Source organism: Phycodurus eques, chromosome 10 (assembly GCF_024500275.1).
Source record: "Phycodurus eques isolate BA_2022a chromosome 10, UOR_Pequ_1.1, whole genome shotgun sequence".
NCBI lineage: Eukaryota > Metazoa > Chordata > Actinopteri > Syngnathiformes > Syngnathidae > Phycodurus > Phycodurus eques.
Genome location: NC_084534.1, coordinates 8,934,196 through 8,954,551, shown reverse-complemented (window position 1 = coordinate 8,954,551; position 20,356 = coordinate 8,934,196). Strand labels below are relative to the sequence as shown.

Here is a 20,356-nt window from a genome sequence, read left to right as displayed (position 1 = left end):
CTGAGTAATATGGTCAAAGTGATTCAACCAAAGACAAGCATGACAGATGATTATTATATTTTTATATTATTATAATATTATTATATTAATGATTATTAAATGTCTGCAGATTGCCACAGCCCTTTTTGCTGGTCAATGTTGGCTGTTCTTGGACCAACCAATCAAAGCACGGAGAAATTCTGAAAACATCAAGGGCCCGTCTTGTCCCTTGAGGATACATTGGAAAGCTGACTGGTTAAAGAAGCAGTCGGATTGCTAATATAATTTAAATTACATGGTCCAGCACTACTGATTCTGAAGGCCCTGGGCAGATTAGACCTACATGGTAACACAGTTGGCTGAAATCTGATTTGACAAAAAAATTTAATAAAAATCGAACATACACTGACCCGAAGGAGTGCAGCCGAGAGAAATGCTATGAAATGAAGAGGAAAATAGAGGGATGGGAATAGAATTCCATTGGAACAAATATTACAATTGACGTTGCTGGCAATGAGCGCCACCCACACAGGAAAACACACCAACTGAGGATAGAGGCAGAGAGTTGCTTGCGGAGCAAATTGGTGTACATGCCGAATCAGGCCTTTTTTCTTCTGGTCAGTAAGGAGCTAGGAATGCAAGTATTGTTGTCCTTGAAGTTGTTATATTCAAAGTAGGATTATTGGAGTCTGTTAGCCCTTAGTGTCTCTCTCCACTAGCAACTCTTCGGCCTTTGTTCTCAGTCAGGGTGTTTTTATGCTCCTGTCCACTTGGCTCAGTCTGTCTGGGGCTGCTTTTAGCACTGGTTTAATTGCCATGGTCAGTTTGTTCAGTTTTTAGACTTGGACCGAAGTGTATTAATTACACACGATTGTCCCGATTGTCAAAGACAAACTCATGAGTTGTATGCTTGTTACCGGTGGGATCCACCAAACTAATGCACTATTGGGTCAGAGACACTCTTGGAATCACAAAATTAGGGCAACTATCTCCCTATTCGACAGATTTGTATCATTGCTAATTATTTGATTTGTATCATTGCTAATTATAAATGCCTCTTTTGCTGTGCCAAAAGGCGCTTAATTAAATACATTCTCTTCAGTTCGGAAAGTGCTCTCTTCTAGTTAATCCCCTGTCATTAATATTGCAGATGTCGCAAAAGTAAAAAGGCCAACATGTTTAGTGATCTTTCTATTCCTTTAAATATTAATAGCGGTTTTCATGGTCTCCGTCCCAGGCTGCGTGTCTCTAAGGAACTCTTTGCTATAGATAATTAACTCATTAGAGCTGGGTTTTGTTACCCAGCAGTCTGGCTCTGACAGGGAAATAAGCATTGATTGCAAACCGTACTGGCTCGTGTTGCGCCCTTCGCAAAAGATTCATTCAAACGAACGAATCTTTTGCATGAATGTACAGAATGAAATCTTTTCATGAATTGATTCATTCCTTGCTCAGTTTAGTTGACCTTAGCCACAAATGTTTTTTTGTCTCCATAGAGTGATTTTGGATTGTTCAGCACTTTGGTCAGAGGGATTTAAAGAAGACAATATATATATATATATATATATATATATTACAATTTAAAACAGTTCACAGTTGTCCGTATGACATCCAATTTGTTGTCTTGCTGAAATCACCCTGTTTTGAGGGGCTGGCCCTGTCTCATGCAAGGAGCAATGGCGAGTCCCAAAGTGACTGCTACTTGCAGGAGCAGAGGCCAGAGTGCTGAGGAGAAAAAAAGACAATAAAAGCATTTTTTCTCCTCGAGGCAGCATTTCATAAACTACACGTACTGTATGTATGTGCCGCATCCTCAAACACAAACACCAACCACGGCCTCCATGTCAACAACATCACAGAAAAATCACGTAAGCGCCGCTTATCCGAAGCTAATGTTGTTAGCTAACACTAACACTGTCCGTCCAACAAAACGTAATGCAGCTCTGCTTACCTTTTGGCTTTGACATGACAGCAGGGGTGTCACACCTGTATGGGATGTGGATTTTTCTACATGATGGTGCTTCTGTATGATGATAATGTTTCATAGTGTAGTTCTGCCGTTGCTTGAAAGTGGTTGTGCATCTTCACCTATCTTAGCTGATCATGTCATGGGCGTAGCGCCGAGGTTCTCGCTTTATGGTTACATAACAGTGGGGCAGAAGAAAAGGATGACTTGCTCACAAACACATTTTCACAAACTGGATCATGATAACGAAAGATTTATTGTGGTTGTTTAATTTCACACTTGATGGGTGGGCAGGCACGACAGAGAACCGACTATTTGTATACAAGTCATTAAAAAGTCAATTTGACATAATATGTCCCGGTTAACATGACCGGATGAAATGACTGCACTTAGTGGATTTAACAGCGGCAGACACACAAAACACATACGCTGCTTTAGCTTACATAATGATGGACATTTTATAAGACAGGTAAGCGACTGTACCTGTTGATCGACATGACACAGGCTCATGCAAGATGGCGTCAGGGAAATTTCCATCGTCTCATAGCTAAAATGCTTTGAGATGTTATCACGAGAATGTAATTCGTTATAAAACAAACTGTAAATAGCACAAGGACCAAGTGACTTAAAACCGTGACAGATTCCTAGCGATTTAGTGGGCAGTCTGTTCTGAAGCCCAGTTACATGAAAATAAAACTCATTGTTCATTTCTTATTAATCATCTCTTCTAAACACTGTTATTGCAGCAGACCGATACAAACAACTAATGCTATTGGACTAAACTGCATATATGCAAAAACACATCGCATGCCTCATATGGATTGGCAGCATTCATTCCCGATTTCAAATTGGTCTTTGGGCAAATAAAGAGTTTTTAATTTCCCCAACGTCATTTTAAGTCGACTTTGTGGGTATGCTGCCCTCTGCTGGATAAATTAGATATGAATCCAACAATCACGGAGCTGCAAACGTGGCAACCTCGGCCACCAGTATGCTGTGGAGTGCTGAGGCCACCTCACGGAGCAACTACCATGAAGAGAGCTCCGAAAATAAATAGGCTACATTTGAATTCAAGGATAATAAGTTTTGGATTAAATGGGGGTAAAGAGAAGACCAACATGCAAAGTTTGCAAGTCAAACATAAGCGACTTTTTGCCACTGTAACTTGGGACTGGCTTGAAAATTGAAAGTTAAGACTTGCACATATGTGACTCACTCCCACCTCTACAAATAAGTCCAACTCAAACATTTAGCATTGTGCACTGTCAAGTTAATAACTCACTTCTGACCGATAAGCCTCAACATTGTATCTCAATGAATAAATAACCAGATCCTTTGTGGGTTATGCACAAATATGGACCTGTATGAATAAAGACAGGCAAATAAAGAGCATTGCATATTTTCCAGATTGTTTATTTTCATATGCATCTATATACATATTCATTTACATTTACAATGCACTGTATGCAAGAGGTACAATCTCATGGAACACTTAAGGTCTGGCAAAAGAGAACAATTGAAAAGCAGAAAAGAACATGTGAGCTTTAGATGTCATGGTAACACTTCACTTGGACTCCAGTTTTCTTTGAAGTTGTACTCATACATAATAAATAGTTTAGAACACAATCTAATGTTTTTTAAGCAACTACATATTCATCAATAAGCCTACGGATGTTGGATGGGATGAATACATCTTCAAAACGTGATGTTTTTCTTGATTATGTATAACTGTTGACTAAACAAATGCTCTGCATTCACAAAGCGCTATAATGATCCTGTCTCCCTATTACTACATTACAGTGTGTTTAGATTATAAATTGTTGCCAAAATTATCTGTTTAAAAGGGCTGTACATATACGTATAGTATGTGACGCATAAATGTGTGTTGTTGTTTTTTTAGAAATACTGCATTAACAGATATAATTTTCTCTATAGAAGAAAATGATCAACGTTTGAACTTTGAGAAAGTGTGAAGCTTCAGATTTTGAATATTTAAAATCAGCATTTTCTGTCACGTAAATCAAGTAAGATTTCAACCGGCAATATATTTAGAGCACTAAAATGGCACAACTATATATTCTTAAGTTACCCGGGCGGTGAGTGAACACTTTCAAAATACTAAACAGTTGGAATCTATAAAAGCAAATATAAACGCACACTTCTTCTGTTGACATAAAACTAGTACAGTGTTGACTAACATTGTAACAATTGTAGTTCAATATCAGGCACAAAAATAATTCAATGCAAATTGCACTGAATGCAACAGGAGGAAATAAACTGGCACTTAAGAAACAGTTTCCTTAATTTCAAAAACCTACAAATGCAAAACATGTTCATTATTACAGAACTATTACAGATGTATACTTCACAATATATACTCAGAATAAACTTTACTTGACAATGGTGAAATGGCTCCCCTCTTTTTGTTTTAGCTGCTGCCAACAATGATGCGTCTGTGTCTGTGTGTGTATGTGTGTCCGTGACATCCCAGTACATTCATAACTGGAGCCAGGATCCAGAACACAATGCAATCCAAAATCCAGTGGCTAATCACTTTCAAAGGTAGAAAAATATAATCCATCTGGAACGTTTACCGGACGGAGAGAAAACTGTTTTGGCTCTCAAATGACAAAATGTGAACAAAATAAAATGTTATGTTGTCCGAGCTTCTTCTGAAGAGTGGACGCTCATGTGCAGGCTTGGCGCACCGAGAAAAAAAAAATGGTGTGCGTTGGATCACATGCTGAGCAAGATATTGGATCCCCCACTTTTACCCCCTTATCATGTGGCAGTCGTAGCTGTGGGTAGTCTGTTGAGATAAAAAAAAAATTTGCGACAGGGAGGTGCTGATTTAGATATGGATGGAGTGTCTGTGCTAAAATGATACATAACTACATCAGGTTCCATTGACTGTCCATTGTCAGAATGGTTTGTTTTTACATTGAGCTGGTGCTATAAAACTGTAGCCTCCTCAATGGCGTTGACCCATCTGGAACAAAAAAAGGTGGAAAATAAGACACTTTGAGACTAGAAATGCAAAGATGAACAATTATTTTGTGAAAATGCCAAATTCCTTTTGTGTCTTATAACATACTTGGCCAATAAAGCTGATTCTGATTTGGGGGGAAAAAAAGAGCAGTTAAAATTGTTTTAGTCCGGGTCGCGAAAAAAGCCAAAGTACTCGGAAGGAACCCACATGAGCACGGGTTGAGGGTGGAAACTCTCCACAGGAAGGTCAGAGTCCAGATTATTTTAAAGAACACGGGATTGCAGTGTGCTGCTGCGTGCTGTGCATTTTTGGACTGCAGCATAGTACATACAGTGTGTAGATTTGACCCTTCTTTGATGTATTCAAGGCAGCTACAACTACAACTACAACTCTTTATAGCCAATCTTTTAACTTAGGCCTCTTGTCTAACTTCGGGGATGGGCTACCTGAGAGCTTAAATTGGTACATTTGAAAATATCTGAATAGGGACCAGGGGCATACATTTTAGACCTAATTATTCATCCATCCATCCATCCATTTTCTGAGCCGCTTCTCCTCACTAGGGTCGCGGGCGTGCTGGAGCCTATCCCAGCTGTCATCGGGCAGGAGGCGGGGGACACCCTGAACTGGTTGCCAGCCAATCGCAGGGCACATACAAACAAACAACCATTCGCACTCACAGTCACGCCTATGGGCAATTTAGAGTCTCCAATTAACGCATGTTTTTTGGGATGTGGGAGGAAACCGGAGTGCCCGGAGAAAACCCACGCAGGCACGGGGAGAACATGCAAACTCCACACAGGCGGGGTCGGGGATTGAACCCGGGTCCTCAGAACTGTGAGGCTGACGCTCTAACCAGTCGTCCACCGTGCCCACCTAATTATTCATCCAATTTAAAAAAAAAAAAAAACAGTATTATATGGATTATGCATTTATTTATTTTAATACAATGAACACAGTCAATAATACAACTATTAACAAAGGAGGTGAAGGGAACCTCCAGAGGGTATAAAAAGTCTACACACCCCTGATCAAATGCCAGGTTTTTGTGATATACAAAATGAGATTAAGATGAATCCTTTTCAAACCTTTTCCAATTTAGTAGTTAACCTATAACCTGTGCAACTCAATTGGAAAAATAAAATAAAAATAAAAACATTGTTTTGAATGTATAAATGAAGAAAAAACCTGCGACTCTACTGAGGATAAGCGGTATGGAAAATGGGTAAATGGACGGATGAAGAAAAATATGGGCTCCAGCAAAAAGGGCACTTTTTTCAACCAGGGCAAAAGGGCAGATGCTTCAACACCAGTTTGTGTCATGTATGCACGCGCCTGACCGGGAGTGCTATACTTCATGTAGAACAACCAGTCTACACATCCTGTTAAATGCCAGGTCTATGTCAGCAAGATTTTCCATACCAAACCAAATGATGCACAAAAAGCAAAGGTGCTTCGACAATATTGTTAGGTAATCCAGTCATCCATTTTCTATACTGCTTGTTCCCATAGGGGCGCCGACGTCGGGCAAGAGGTGGGGTACAACCTGGACTGGTCCGCAGCTAATCGCAAGGCACATATAAACAAATTACTCACACTCCCATTCACATCTATAGATGATTTTGGATTTTCAATTATCCCAAGAAGCATGTTTTGGGGGATGTGGCTCCAGCACGCCCGCAATCCTAGTGAGGATAAGCGGAACGGAAGATGAATGAATGAATGAATGAATGTCTAATGGAAACATATTTCTTGCATAGCGGGCAGTGGCTCACATGGGTTAGGGTTAATTCAACCATTAAGAAAAGATGAGGAAAGTGCACTGTGTCATGTTTTTCAGATGGACAGGGCAGTTTACCCTCCAAGCCCACAATGACTCACACTTTTCATCACATCCATAAGCCCCCACTTGCTGCATGGTCCAGTTGTCATGATATATGATAGGTTAGTAGCCCTGCCAGGTTTGATTCTTTTGATTGATGTGCCACATCTCCAGTATCAAGGTACAAAGCCATGTCAGGAAGAGGAGTAAACGCTGACCTGCGTGCTGTGTGATGATCATCAGCCCTGAAGGTGTAGTACAGGGTTTTCTTGTGGTAGAGATGGAACACGTTGCTACTCTCATCTCCCTCGGGCCTCTCAGTCAGCTTGACGGTGAAGCCTTGTAGAGGTAGACTCTCGGAAGCCACTTTATCCTGAAGAGATGTCCAAGGGTGTAAGTGAAATCAACATAAAAACATATTCAAATGACAAGTTGTAGAAAGAACAGTGAGGGCAAAGAGAAGAGAGTCCCTTAAAAAGTCAGAGTGGCCAGCAGGAAAGCTTGAGAAATGCAGAAACAAATACATTCAATTGATGGAGACGAGGGCTTGCGAATGAGTGGTCATAGGTTTGTGTGTGTGTGTGTGATGTGTTGGGGGGGTTGCGGTGTGGGAGACTCTGTGCCCCCTCACCTCACAGGCTGTGAAGGTGTAGAGCACCTTGTCTTTGAGGAGGAACCATAGCCGCTTCCATTTCCTCTTGCTCTTCTTTCGCCGCTGTAAGACACCGCTCATGGTGGAGCCCTCCACCCCAAGAGTCAACTGTTAATACAGAGGCAAGGTAAAACATAATAGTGCAGTTGACTGTTGTAAAGACATGCAAAATAGTTAAACTGTCAACATTTTTATTATAGGATCATGATCTGCCGTCCTGTAGGTCAGTCATCCCCAACCACAGTGAATGGGCTGTGGGAAATTACCCAATTTCACTTAATTGGTCTGAAATTTATTATTCATTATTGCCGTGAGTCATCGTTTATCCCTGCGAGTATACAATATCGGCTTGGTGTTTAACGAAACAACAAGAGTTCACAGTGAGTAAGTACATTTGTGAGCAAATTGAGACGGGATCAACATTATTTCAGTGTAGTGTGTATATTTTTTGTTGTTGTTGTTGACATTTTTGTGTTGTGCGCTCAACAACAAAAAAAACAGATAGTAACTCAGTGACCTCTGCTGGCAGTATCATGCACTCTGCACGCATTCTTAGAATCATAACAAGAAGCAGTGTATAATAAGTCCCTGGTGGTCTAGTGGTTAGGATTCGGCGCTCTCACCGCCGCGGCCCGGGTTCGATTCCCGGTCAGGGAACGTTGTTTTCTTTAAGTATGCTTCAAAACCCAAATTCTGCTGGGCTATTAGGGGCCACCCAGGAACTCTGAGCTTCTGGTAGCTAAAGGTTCCTGTGGCTCATGTTGCTCATTACTCACTGCATTGTTAATGATGTTGCTCATTACTGACACCTACTGGATTTAAAATGCTGGTATTTCAAACTTTCAGTTTATATCTAAATTTCAAATATTTCTTATACCTTTAAAACGTAACCCTTTAACCAGGCAGGGCAATTGAAAACTGATTCGTATTTGCAATGCCAACCTGGCTGCGGACAGTCTTTGAGGTAGGGACTTTTATTATATGCAGGTACATTTAAATAAATTCGAATATATTTCTTCTGTTTTATTGAGATGACATACTTAAATAGATTGTGCAACAGAAGCTTGTGATTTATCAGCTGGAAAATGCAACAGGGACATGAGCCTGAAGCCTTTCACAGTTCCACTACAAATTTGAAAACAATAAATCACATCTGTAGTCATCTGCAGGCTTCTACATTTATTTGTATATTCAAAAAGACAAGTTTTGCCAATGTCTTGGCATTCAGGCGACTACATTCATTCAAGTTCCCCAGCTTTAGAGAACATTCGCTCACGTCTTTTAAGGACCTTTCATTCACCATGCACTGTGATGTAATGCAATATTAAATTTTTTTACTATCTCACTTTGTACAGTTTGTATATGTATTTGCTTCTATTTTGCTTTGTTTTACTGTGCTGTCTGCAGCCAGATTGGCATTGCAAATACCTTACCTGGATAAACTTTGATAATTAAATAAAAAATACGTGACTTCATGGACAACACTTAGTTAGTTTTTAAATACAGCAGTGTGAAGTATTTTGGTATCTGTAAATGTGTTTGAGAGACAAAACAAAAACAGACTGTACATTACAAATATTTATTTGTGAAGGCAAGGTTTTTTTATTTTATTTTCCCCAGCGACTGACTGGATTGGCCCATCAGAGCGTCCCCGCTGGCCAGCCTGACGCCGGTGTTCGTCTCCTCTGGCCCGGCCGAGGAAGACGCACACACCCCCTGGGGCTCGGTCAGCCGCTCCTTAACGGAACCGAGTGGGCCAGCGGTGGCGGACCTTGCCGCCATCCCGTGACGAGGTCCGCCAGCTCCAGGCTTGATTGGTGAGTCAAAGTTATGCTTTTCAATGTATTTTAACCCTTTTATTTCAGGCCTTGCATAACCCCGCATAATGGTGGCCCCGAAAAAGTAAACGCCTACAGAGGTCTGTCAACCAATCAGCGTTCGTCAGCACAGCGCACCCCATCAAAGAGTTCCTGGTAGCTCTAGGAAGACCCTCGCTGCACATAGCGTACCCTGGTAGTTTTTTTCGGTGGGGACACATGGGCAACTCAAGCTACCGGGGTAGCTAGGGAAGTTCCTGCAAAGGTTCCTGCGGTGGGAAAGCCCCTATTTTCCAGCTCATCGTGACTATGAGGACAAATCATATAGAAGATGGATAGCTAAATATCACTATAACCTGCACAAATGTAACACACCTGATTGAGGGATGATATACTCTTCCTACTCTTCCAAAGACTCGGCGTCTGTAAACTTTGGAAGACAGCAGAGAGGGGACGACTGGCCCGGTGAGTCGGCGGACTAGAGTTGCCGCAGGCCCCTGACAAACTGCCACCTATAATCACACAATTAATATACTGTAAATTTGAAAGAACTTCAAACAGATTTCTAGTACACCTCTACATGCACGTATACAGTATGCAAGCTTCACCTCTTTTCCTGAGCTCGTTATAGCAGTGGTCACACACTTTGACGACCCTGTCTTTGAGGTACTTGAGCGGATATCTATTCCTGGAACAAGCTCGGCACACTACCTGCAGGGCCAGAATACAAAGAACGTGTCCACATTATGAGCCATTTGAAATTAGATGAATGAATAATTGCAACAAACAGTCGTCAAAAAGTCTGAAGAAACATAGTATCACCTAAAGCAGGGTTGTCAAAACTACTGCCTGGGGGCAATTGCACTACAGTACTTAGTCTTGAGTTGGCAAAATTACCTATATTCACATAATGTATTATTTTATTGTTCCATAACTCTGGTGTAACTTCTCTAAAATGTCAAGCTAGCCATCTCTCCCTCGCTCTCCTCGGCATCTTCTTTCTGCTTCTTCTTTCTCCCTCTGTCTTTTTGTTTCTATCATGCAAATAGCTTTTGCATTAAAAAACCCATAAAGACAAGATTTCTTCCTTACTTATTCTGTCAGAAAAAGATATATGAAAAAAATATATATAAATACAACTAAAATAGTCACAAAATTGCTATTCATGACACAGGACTAAAGATAATTCAGTTACCGAAGCAAATAGTATGAATCGCAATTGTTTGCACCACTTTCTACTCTGTGCCAAGGTCAGCCTAGTACAGATTGCTCTTGTTTAGGTTCTGAATGTGGAGATGTGATTCTGAATGGCCAATGGTCAGTGCTGAAAAGTGTTGGATGAGGAGCAAGGGTTCATTTTAGATATTTAGGTCAAATGTGTGTTTGCTGTGGTTAAACATGTTTTAAAAACCACTCACGTAGGTGAAATAAATGATAAATTAAAGCTTTCCAATTCAAACAGTGCTTATAGTTTAAAAAAAAACACACATATATATATATATATATATATATATATATACACACACATATACATATATATTATTTTTTTCAGTCAAGGGAATAAAAGAATCACTGGAACTAAACAGAGAGAAAAAAAGTGGTGGCGTTAACATAGACACTCAACTTCTGATATTTAGGATGTTGATGATAAATTATTAAAAACAGAATATACATTAGGAGGTTGAACTATACATGTACTGTGTATGTACTATATGTGTATGATATGTTGGATCAAAACGTATAGTTGAACCTCCTGAGGTATATTTTATTTTATAATTTTTTTTTTTATTTTATAAAATTTGCTTTACACGATGGTTATTTGATAGACTTCTAAAGTAATGATATACTTTAAATTTATAATAAGCCTAAAGGCAAAAAGTGATTATTATGATTTTTTGTTTTTTGTTTTAATATGATGCTGCCATTATTTATTTAGTTATAAGCATGCCTGAAGTCAACTCCAGCCCTTTCTTTTTGGTTATCTTGGTTGATGTTATACATGACTATGAGCCTTCTCTGATTATTATCAAAAATAAAATTGTAACCTTAACATCTTGAATATAGCTGAATAGATAGAACCCAATGAAATAAGATGGAATAGCAATTAGTGGGTTAGAGTTTTAATGGGTAAGAATGTTGTGCAGTTTTGCCACAAAGTTCCAAATATCCTAATTTTTATCTTTTTAAATGAAATTGTAAATTGACCGGCGGCACGGTGGACGACTGGTTAGAGCGTCAGCCTCACAGTTCTGAGGACCCGGGTTCAATCCCCGGTCCCGGCTGTGTGGAGTTTGCATGTTCTCCCCGTGCCTGCGTGGGTTTTCTACGGGCACTCCGGTTTCCTCCCACATCCCAAAAACATGCATTGATTGGAGACTCTAAAAATTGCCCGTAGGTGTGACTGTGAGTGCGAATGGTTGTTTGTTTGTATGTGCCCTGCGATTGGCTGGCAACCAGTTCAGGGTGTACCCCGCCTCCTGCCCGATGACAGCTGGGATAGGCTCCAGCACGCCCGCGACCCTAGTGAGGAGAAGCGGCTCAGAAAATGGATGGATGGATGGATGGATGTAAATTGACCACTTTGTAAATTATCATAACCTCTCTTTCTCGTCCTGTGTAGTCAGCTCAGGCTGCTGAGTTTGAGTTGAGGAAAGAGATGAAAGAGTATATCCATCCTGTATACTTAATAAATAACATATATACCAAAAATAATAAGAGTTGTGTTTGCGATAATAGTAAAATACAATCTTTCGAAGAACACGTACTGTACATAAAGTAAATTACTGGTCAGCAGTTGTCCGCTAATTATGAGGTGCCTGTCAAAGCTGATTATTTTTTAATTTTGTATTTTCTTTGCTCCAGTCCAGCCCTGAACACAGGGCTGCTGGATTTGATTTTTGCTTTATCATCTTGCTGTTTCCTTTGATAAATATATGTACAAGAATAATACTGTGTATACAGTATTTGCTTAACATATCTTTACAAATATGGATTGGTTTAAGTGTGTTAAATAAATTAAAAGTGAAGAATGTCAAAATGGTCCTGACATCGTTCTCTTGTTCTGTACAGTGTATGTGGCCTTTGGGAAATAAAATTGTTTGGACATGAGCAACATCGTCCATAAGGGGTTATTACCAAATTACTGTACGATAAATCTAACCTTGCCACAGGCATTGCAGTGGTGTCGTCTAAGAGTGAGGCTGAAGTCAGAGGTGCAGTTCATACACATCATCACTTGAGACACTGGGACTAGAACAGGAGCAGCTTCACCCAAGGCCATCCACAACTTCTCACGGGCCTATTAGAGCATGAATTGAATGAATGAAAAACACCGGTTGGAAAAACAAAACACATCAACAGTTGACAACATTGTGCTTTTCCTTTCTCAATCGTGATGCTGGTATTTTCCACTCATCAGGTTAAAAAAAAAAAAGCAGAAGGTGGAGTTTTCTTCTAATATGTATTTTGCATTGCCTACCTAGCATTGATTCAAAAATGAATGTGCCGAAATAAACCTGTGACTTTCTGTTCCACAGCGTCAGTCATTGGTTTACCTTTCAAACAGCCAAAAGGCCATCACGGCCATACATCATATTGTTGTTGGGCTTTGGTGCCCCCATGATTCAGTTCCAAGAATTCTGCATAGGAACAAGTGTGATGTGACCCCCCCCCGCCACACTTCTCCCCAGTGCAACTCGCTTTATGTGGATTCTATGGCTGGATTCTTCCCAACATTATGTGTATATTGCAATAACTCCCAAGCTCATTACTCATATTTACATATAGTGCCCTAAAAAAGTATTGCCCCTCCTTCTCAAATTCTTATATTTTGCATAGTTTTCCCACTTGAATGTTTACGATCATCAAACAAAGAGAACTTAAAATGCTGTTTTTAAATGGTGATTTCATTTATTATCGAAAAAAAACTATTCAAAGTTACCTGGCCCTGTATGAAAAAGTAATTATCCCCCATGTTAAATCATGACTTGATTGTGGCTAATCACAACCTTTGGTTAATTGTCACTGATCACGCCCAAGCCTGATTACCTCCAGACCTGTTCAATTAAGAATTCACTTAAACAGAACCTGTCTGACAAAATCAAGTCGGACAAAAGATCTGCAACAGCTGGAACAAAATGACACAATCCAAAGAAATTCAAGAAAAGTCAAGAAATAATAATTGACATCTGTCAGTCTGGAAAGGGTTACAAAGCCATTTCTAAAGCTTTACGATTCCAGCGAACCATAGGAAAAGCCATTAACCTCAAATGGAGAAATTATGAAAACAGTGGTGAGCCTTCCCAGGAGTGGCCGGCCTACAAAGATTACACCAAGAGAAGAGCAATGAATCATCCAGGAGCCCACAAAGGAACCCAGGACAACTTGTAAAGAACTGCAGGCCTCCCTTGCCTCAGTTAAGGCCAGTGTTCATGACACAACAATCAGGAAGAGACAGGGGAAAAATGGCATCGATGGCAGAGTTCCGAGGCAAAAACCACTGTTGACCAAAACGAGCATAAAGGCTCGTCTTACTTTTGCAAAAAAAAAAAAAAAAAAACTGAATGAATGAATGAACTTTTGGGAGAATATTATATGGACTCACGAGATGATAGTCGAGCTTTTTGTAAGGAGTGTGTCTCGTTACATCTGGCATAAATGTAGCACTGCATTTCAGAAAAAGAACATCATACCAACAGTCAAACATGGTGGTGGTTGTGTGATGATCTTGGGCTGCTTTGCTCCAGGACCTGGATAACTTGCTGTTATTGATGGAACCATAAATTCTGCTCTTCAACAGAAAATCCTGAAGGAGAATGTTCAGCCATCAGTTTGTGACCTCAAGCTGAAGCGCACTTGGGTTCGGCAGCAGGATAGCGATCCAAAACACACCATTAAGTCCACTTCTAAATGAACAAAATGAAGCTTTTTGGAGTGGCCTCGTCAAAGTCTGTACTTGAACCGATTTGAAATGTAGTGGCATGACCTTAAAAAGTCCGTTCATACTCGAAAACCTCGACTTTTTGCTGAATTAAAACAATTCTGCAAGGAAGAGTGGGCCAACATATCTCCACAGAGATGTGAAAGACTCATTGCCCATTCCAGAAAACGCTTGATTTCAGCTGTTGCTGCTGAGGATGGCCCATCCCGTTATTAGGTTTAGGGGGCTATTATTTTTTTCACACAGGGCCAGGTAACTGAATCGTTTTTTTCCCGCTTAATAAATGAAATCACCATTTAAAAATTAAATTTTAAGTTCACTTGGGTTATTTTTGTCTGATATTTACATGTGTTTGATGATCTTAAACATTAAAGGTGGGAAAGTATATAAAAATATAATAATTTAAGAAGGGGGCCAAATCTTTTTCACGGCACTGTATTTATATTCGCGTAAGTTATATATTTTTCGCTATCCATGCTACCTCTAAAACATGTTACAGGTGCAATACCCAAAGTGCTATTTTACATGTACAATTATACAAGTGCAATATTACCATCTTGTTTATAAGTGCAATATACTGTACCTGAACATTGCTCACAAGTGTATCAGTTTGTTTATATGAACACTATATTTTTCACCTGCCCTTGTAGTATTTCATTTAATTAATTCTTTTTACAGTTCTGAGGACCGGGGTTCAAATCCCGGCCTCACCTGTGTGGAGTTTGCATGTTCTCCCCGTGCCTGCGTGGGTTTTCTCCGGGCACTCCGGTTTCCTCCCACATCCCAAAAACATGCATGCTAGGTTCATGCTCTAAATTGCCGTAGGTGTGAATGTTAGTGCGAATGGTTGTTTGTTTTTATGTGCCCTGCGATTGGCTGGCAACCAGTTCATGGTGTACCCCGCCTCCCACCTGAAGATAGCTGGGATAGGCTCCAGCACGCTCGAGACCCTAGTGAGGATAAAAGGCACAGAAAATGGATGGCTGGATGGATTTGTACTTGTATTTTATTTTTTTATTTTTTTAATTGCTTCTACAGCTCTTTGTGCATCATTTCATTATTTTCATGAGCACACTGTGCTGTCTACCTCCACTTTTTTTGTATCACGACAAAGGACTATCATTCCAATTTCATTGTGCACTACAATACATAATAAAGGTGATTCTATTCTTTTCCACTGGATGTTGCTGCACCTTTGTTAAGTTTTATCATAAATGACACACTATTAGTCATCTATGCTATTTTTAGCATTGCCATTTGAGAAATTGTCATTTAAATGGAAACAATTTAAAAAAAAAAAAAAAAAAGAGTTCTGCATTTTGCAGTGTGTAGCCTATTTTAACAGTTGTTGGCAAACCAATGCATATAACTGTCACTCTTATTATCACTAGTGAAAAGGGAATGATTGCTGTTAGTTAATCAATTATTTTAACTAGATCACATCACAACCATTGTTATTGTAACTGATCACATGTAACTTATTTAGTCGCACCTCATTACAGGGTCCTTCAAATGTACAGAGTCCTGCAGCGTGGTCCGCAATGGCTCGACTCAATGTGTGGAACCAGTCCTCCCTCTCTCCAACTGAGCTGAAAAAAGGCAAAAAAAATAAAGGCAAAACATTATCGTCATGAAGTTTTCTGTAATGTACAGTGCAGGAAATAATTGTTTCATTCATCCATTTTCTTCCGCGGAGGAAGCTTTTTGGCCGCTTGTAATCGCCATTTTGTTTTTTCGGTCACGACCATAGGTGAGGGTAGGAACATCGATCATCCAGCTCTTCCGGGGAGATCCCGAGGCGCTCCCAGGCCAGCCGAGAGACAGTCTCTCCAGTGTGTCCTGGGCCTCTTCCAGGTGGGACGTACCCGGAACACCTCACCACGGAGGAACACCCGGAACACCTCACCACGGAGGTGTCCGGGTGGCATCCTAATCAGATGCTCGAGCCACCTCATCTGGTTCCCCTCAATGTGGAGGAGTAGCGACTTGAGTCTGAGCCCCTCCCGGATGAGCAAGCTTCTCACCGTCTCACCCTGCGGAGGAAGCTTTTTGGCTCCTTGTAATTGCCATTTTATTTTTTCGGTCACGACCATAGGTGAGGGTAGGAACATAGATCGATGGGTAAATTGAGAGCTTCGCCTTTTTGCTCAGCTTTTTCTTCACCGCAACAGACCGATACAGAGTCCTCGTTACTGCAGATGCTGCACTGAACCGCCTGTCGATCTCCTGCTCCATTCTTCCCTCATTCGTGAACAAGACCCCGAGATACTTGAACTCCTCCACTTGGGGCAGGATCTCTTCGTTGATCCGGAAAGTGCACGCCACCCTTTTACGACCAGGGACCATGGCCTCAGATTTGGATGTGCTGATATTCATCACAGCCGCTTCGAACTCCGCTGCGAACTGCTCCAGCAAGAGTTGAAGCTCATGGTTGGATGAAGCCATCATAACCACATCTGCAAAAAGCAGAGACGCACAGCTGAGGTCGCCAAACCGGACGCTCACAACACTTGCGCTGCGCCGAGAAATTCTGTCCATAAAGGAAATGAACAGAATCGGTGACAAAGGGCAGCCAAGGCGGAGTCCCACCCTCACTGGAAATTAATCCGATTTACTGCCGGCCATGCGAACCAGACTCTGACACCGGTCTACAGGGACCGAACAGCCTGTATCAGAAGCACCCCGCACAGCCTGTATCAGAAGCACCCCGCACAGAACTCCCCGAGGGGCACAGTCAAATGCCTTCTCCAAGTCCAAAAAACACATGTAGACTGGTTGGGCGAATTCCATGCACACTTAAGGATTCTGCTGAGGGTGTAGAGTTGGTCCACTGTTCCACGGCGATGACGAAAACCACAATGCTCCTCCTGAATCTGAGGTTTGACTTCCAGATGAACCCTCCTTTCCAGAACCGCTGAATAGATCTGACCAGGGAGGCTAAGCAGTGTGATCCCCCTATAGTTGGAACACACTCTCCGGTCTCCCTTCATAAAAAGAGGGGCCACCACCCTGGTCTGCCAATTCAGAGGCACTGTCCCCGATGTCCATGCGATGTTGGACTGGTGTGTCAGCCAAAACAGCCCCACAACATCCAGTGCCTTTAGGAACTCCGGGCGGAGCTCATCCATCCCTGCGGACCTGCCACAGAGGAGCTTTTTAATCACCTTGGTGTCTTCAGACCCAGAGATGGGAGAACCTGCCTCAGAGTTGGTGGAATTCGAAGTATTCGGCCCACCAACTCACATCAGTCAACTCGAGTTGAGGTCAGCAGCACCCTGTCCCCACTATACACTGTGTTGATGGTGCACTGCTTCCCCCTCCTGAGACAGATGGGGGACCATAATTTCCCCGAAGCCATCCAGAAGTTATTTTCCATGGCCTCACCAAACTCCTCCAATCCCAGAGTTTTTGCCTCAGCGACCATCAAAGCTGGCTGCATTCCGCTTGGATAATAATGATTTCCTCTACTGTAGATTTGCGATTACTGTTGCGGCACTGCATCATCAGTAGGGTAAAACTAACCTGTCTCACGACGGTTACAAGACAATCAAAACTCAGCATTATTATCTTTGTAAATGCAGATTATTTTTTTTGACAGGGATTGTGTGTCAGATTGTGAGTTTTACTTACCTGGCAGAGAGTGTAATGGTGATGTCAGACACCTCGATCTTAAGACAGTTCAATACGTTGTCAAGAACAGGTTTGCTCACCTGTGTGTCCATGTAGGGAAAATAGTTCAATCAACAATATTATCCTATGAAGCTAACAACTGTCTAGCATGGTGTTGCACATTAAAAATTAATGTACCTTCATTCCAGACAGGGATAACGTGTTCTTAAGCCTGTATTTCCCATCCTGTTGCGGGTAGGTGTACAGCATTATATCATTCATCTGATGGAGGACACAAATAGAGACACTGTAGCTTGTTAAGAATAACTTAATATGATGCATATTTTTTTCCCAATGCACTGAACTGTTGGTCAATGGCAATTTGAGAGAAGCTTCTTCTTTTTAACTTTGCAGTACTTCCAATCACCACAAGATAAAGATAATAATGATGATAAAGCTACACAGATCAATAAAAAAAGGCAACACAAACAATTGGTAATTTAATTGTTTTTCAAAAGTTGATTTATTTATTTAGTTTTTTGCGAAGCAGTTTATGGCCATAGCGACATTTATATCTATTAAGTTATTTCCTTTCCCAGCGCTCAATGAACCTTGTACAACGACGCAGCACCCAACTCCCATGTACACTAAGTGCACAGCAAAATTAGGCAATAAAGCGTTTATTTGCACGGAAGAGCAGAGTATTGTTGTTCCATGAACACACCAAGACTCCATTGTGTTGTACATGAGAGGTATTTCATTCCCCCCCTAAAATAGATGACATAATTGGTCACACCTAATGTGCGTTCTAAACATCCGCTGGGGCCATAAAAGACAGCATCCAGGAATTCTCCACCCTGTGCTGGGCTCCGGGCCTCCCCTTGCTCTCCCAGCATTCTCAACCTACACTGTCAAGGAGAGCTGGGTGGGACAGGCCACCTTCAGCACGGCACAACAACACAAACAAGCCAGGGAAAATGTTCTCCTGGCTGATGGCCTTTGGAATATAACAATAAATGATACCCAATTCTGACCTAAGCCTGTGAACTTTGGGCTGCTTGCTCATTTGCTCAAACAATAAGCCCAAACTCCTAATTTATCAGTGCTGTTTCATTCCCACCACTGATCTTTCACCCATGGGAGCTTTTTTGCATCGCTTGCCTTCCTGAAATCCATTCCCTGTTCATTCACTTTTTCCATGACATCTTATTTCAAAACTTAACAATTTGTTGTCTATATGTAATAATAACTTCAGGCTATTATACATTTAAATTGTTTCACAGTCATAACGGCGCTCTAAGAACTATAACTACAATGTGGCCTGTGACAAATATGAATTTGGCAACCCTGATTTAGAGGTATCAGCTACCAACACTTTGCATTATGGTCAGCAGTTATCTTGATTCAAAAGGTGTGGGTGACGGTTGAAATATGAATGAATACACTGTCTCATATAGTGCTAAAATGTCATTTGGGTCACCTGGTCTGAGGTAAACAGTCAATAGTTGCTCTTCTGTGCAACTTGGCAGTAGATAGAACTAATTACTTATGGAACAATAGAGTGGACTCTATTTCATGTGATGTGTTTGTCTAACGCCCCACACCCCTTCAAACTCTTCAACCTTCCCCTCCCTGCATTCTACAGGCTGTCTGGCCTTCACTTTGCTGTCAGTCCCCTCCCAATACACAGGAAGCCAGCATCCAGTGACCCACACCAAACATCCTGTAAGGAAGCGGGGCCCTGGAAAACAAGTCCTAAGAGGGGAGGAGAGTGACGAGGGAGGCCCAACCAAGAGGAGATTTTACTACTTTGGCCATGTGCCCTTCCATAGTCGTAGACTGACCTCTGCCGCAAAGTCCCCCATATTTTTGTGGCTCATGCTTGCTTTGCCTACAGCAGGTGCTCGTCACTAACATCAAAATGACTAACGTAACACAATTGATCTTAAAAACTGAGCGTGCGTTCTGCCTTTATAAAACCTTATAATGCTTTCTTTTGATTGACACTGTCAAAGAGCAAAATCATTGTTGTGCTTATATTGGTTATACTTTGAAGTCAAGTGAAATATTAAAAACACCTGACATTGACAGTTGAAATAAACATTATCATACTTTTGAAGGCAGGATACTGTACTTACTTGAAATGAACATTGCAAGTGTACCTAAAGTTGTGGAAGTGAGTGTGAATGTGGCCTTTAGTGAAACTACACCCTATTAAAATACTTTAGAGAGGAATATCTACATGACAACAAATTTACAGTCAGGTCACAAATGATTCCTACTCTGCATGTCCAGGTTTGGAGTTATGGGAATTTCCCCCGCCCCGTTACACATTATTTATTTATTTGTTTATTTATTCATTCATTCTACCTTTTGACAATGTTGAAAATTATTCACACTCTTTCTCAATAGAGGCACATTCAATAATCGAAATGTATAGAAGATAATGTTCTAAATTCGTATGCTAGAGGTTACCACAAGATTGCACTTCCACAAAATTGTCAAATTTATAAAATATTGAAAGAAATCTTAAAAAATGGCCAGTATTTATCATCAATCTTGCTTTATCTTCTCGTTATTATC

At 41.0% G+C, this 20,356-nt stretch overlaps 1 protein-coding gene and 1 non-coding gene across 5 annotated transcripts in view; one reads left to right on the top strand and one right to left on the bottom strand.

The window, feature by feature from the left end:
- Positions 1-3,356: 3,356 nt before the first annotated feature.
- Positions 3,357-20,356, bottom strand: part of fgd5a (FYVE, RhoGEF and PH domain containing 5a) — a 44,483-nt gene continuing 27,483 nt past the window's right edge. The window contains exons 13-21 of one of the 4 annotated variants that reach the window (XM_061687902.1): positions 17,972-18,055; positions 17,795-17,874; positions 15,657-15,753; positions 12,386-12,523; positions 9,834-9,936; positions 9,601-9,737; positions 7,388-7,516; positions 6,975-7,129; positions 3,357-4,934 (exon numbers count right to left, since the gene is read on the bottom strand). In XM_061687902.1, coding sequence (XP_061543886.1) covers positions 4,898-4,934; positions 6,975-7,129; positions 7,388-7,516; positions 9,601-9,737; positions 9,834-9,936; positions 12,386-12,523; positions 15,657-15,753; positions 17,795-17,874; positions 17,972-18,055 — 960 coding nt within the window. In that variant the 3' untranslated portion in view covers positions 3,357-4,897. The remainder of the gene's footprint in view (positions 4,935-6,974; positions 7,130-7,387; positions 7,517-9,600; positions 9,738-9,833; positions 9,937-12,385; positions 12,524-15,656; positions 15,754-17,794; positions 17,875-17,971; positions 18,056-20,356) is intronic. The other 3 variants (XM_061687904.1, XM_061687903.1, XM_061687905.1) reach the window with 3 other exon arrangements.
- On the top strand, positions 7,994-8,065 carry trnae-cuc (transfer RNA glutamic acid (anticodon CUC)). The gene has a single exon. It is a non-coding gene; the product is annotated as a tRNA-Glu (tRNA).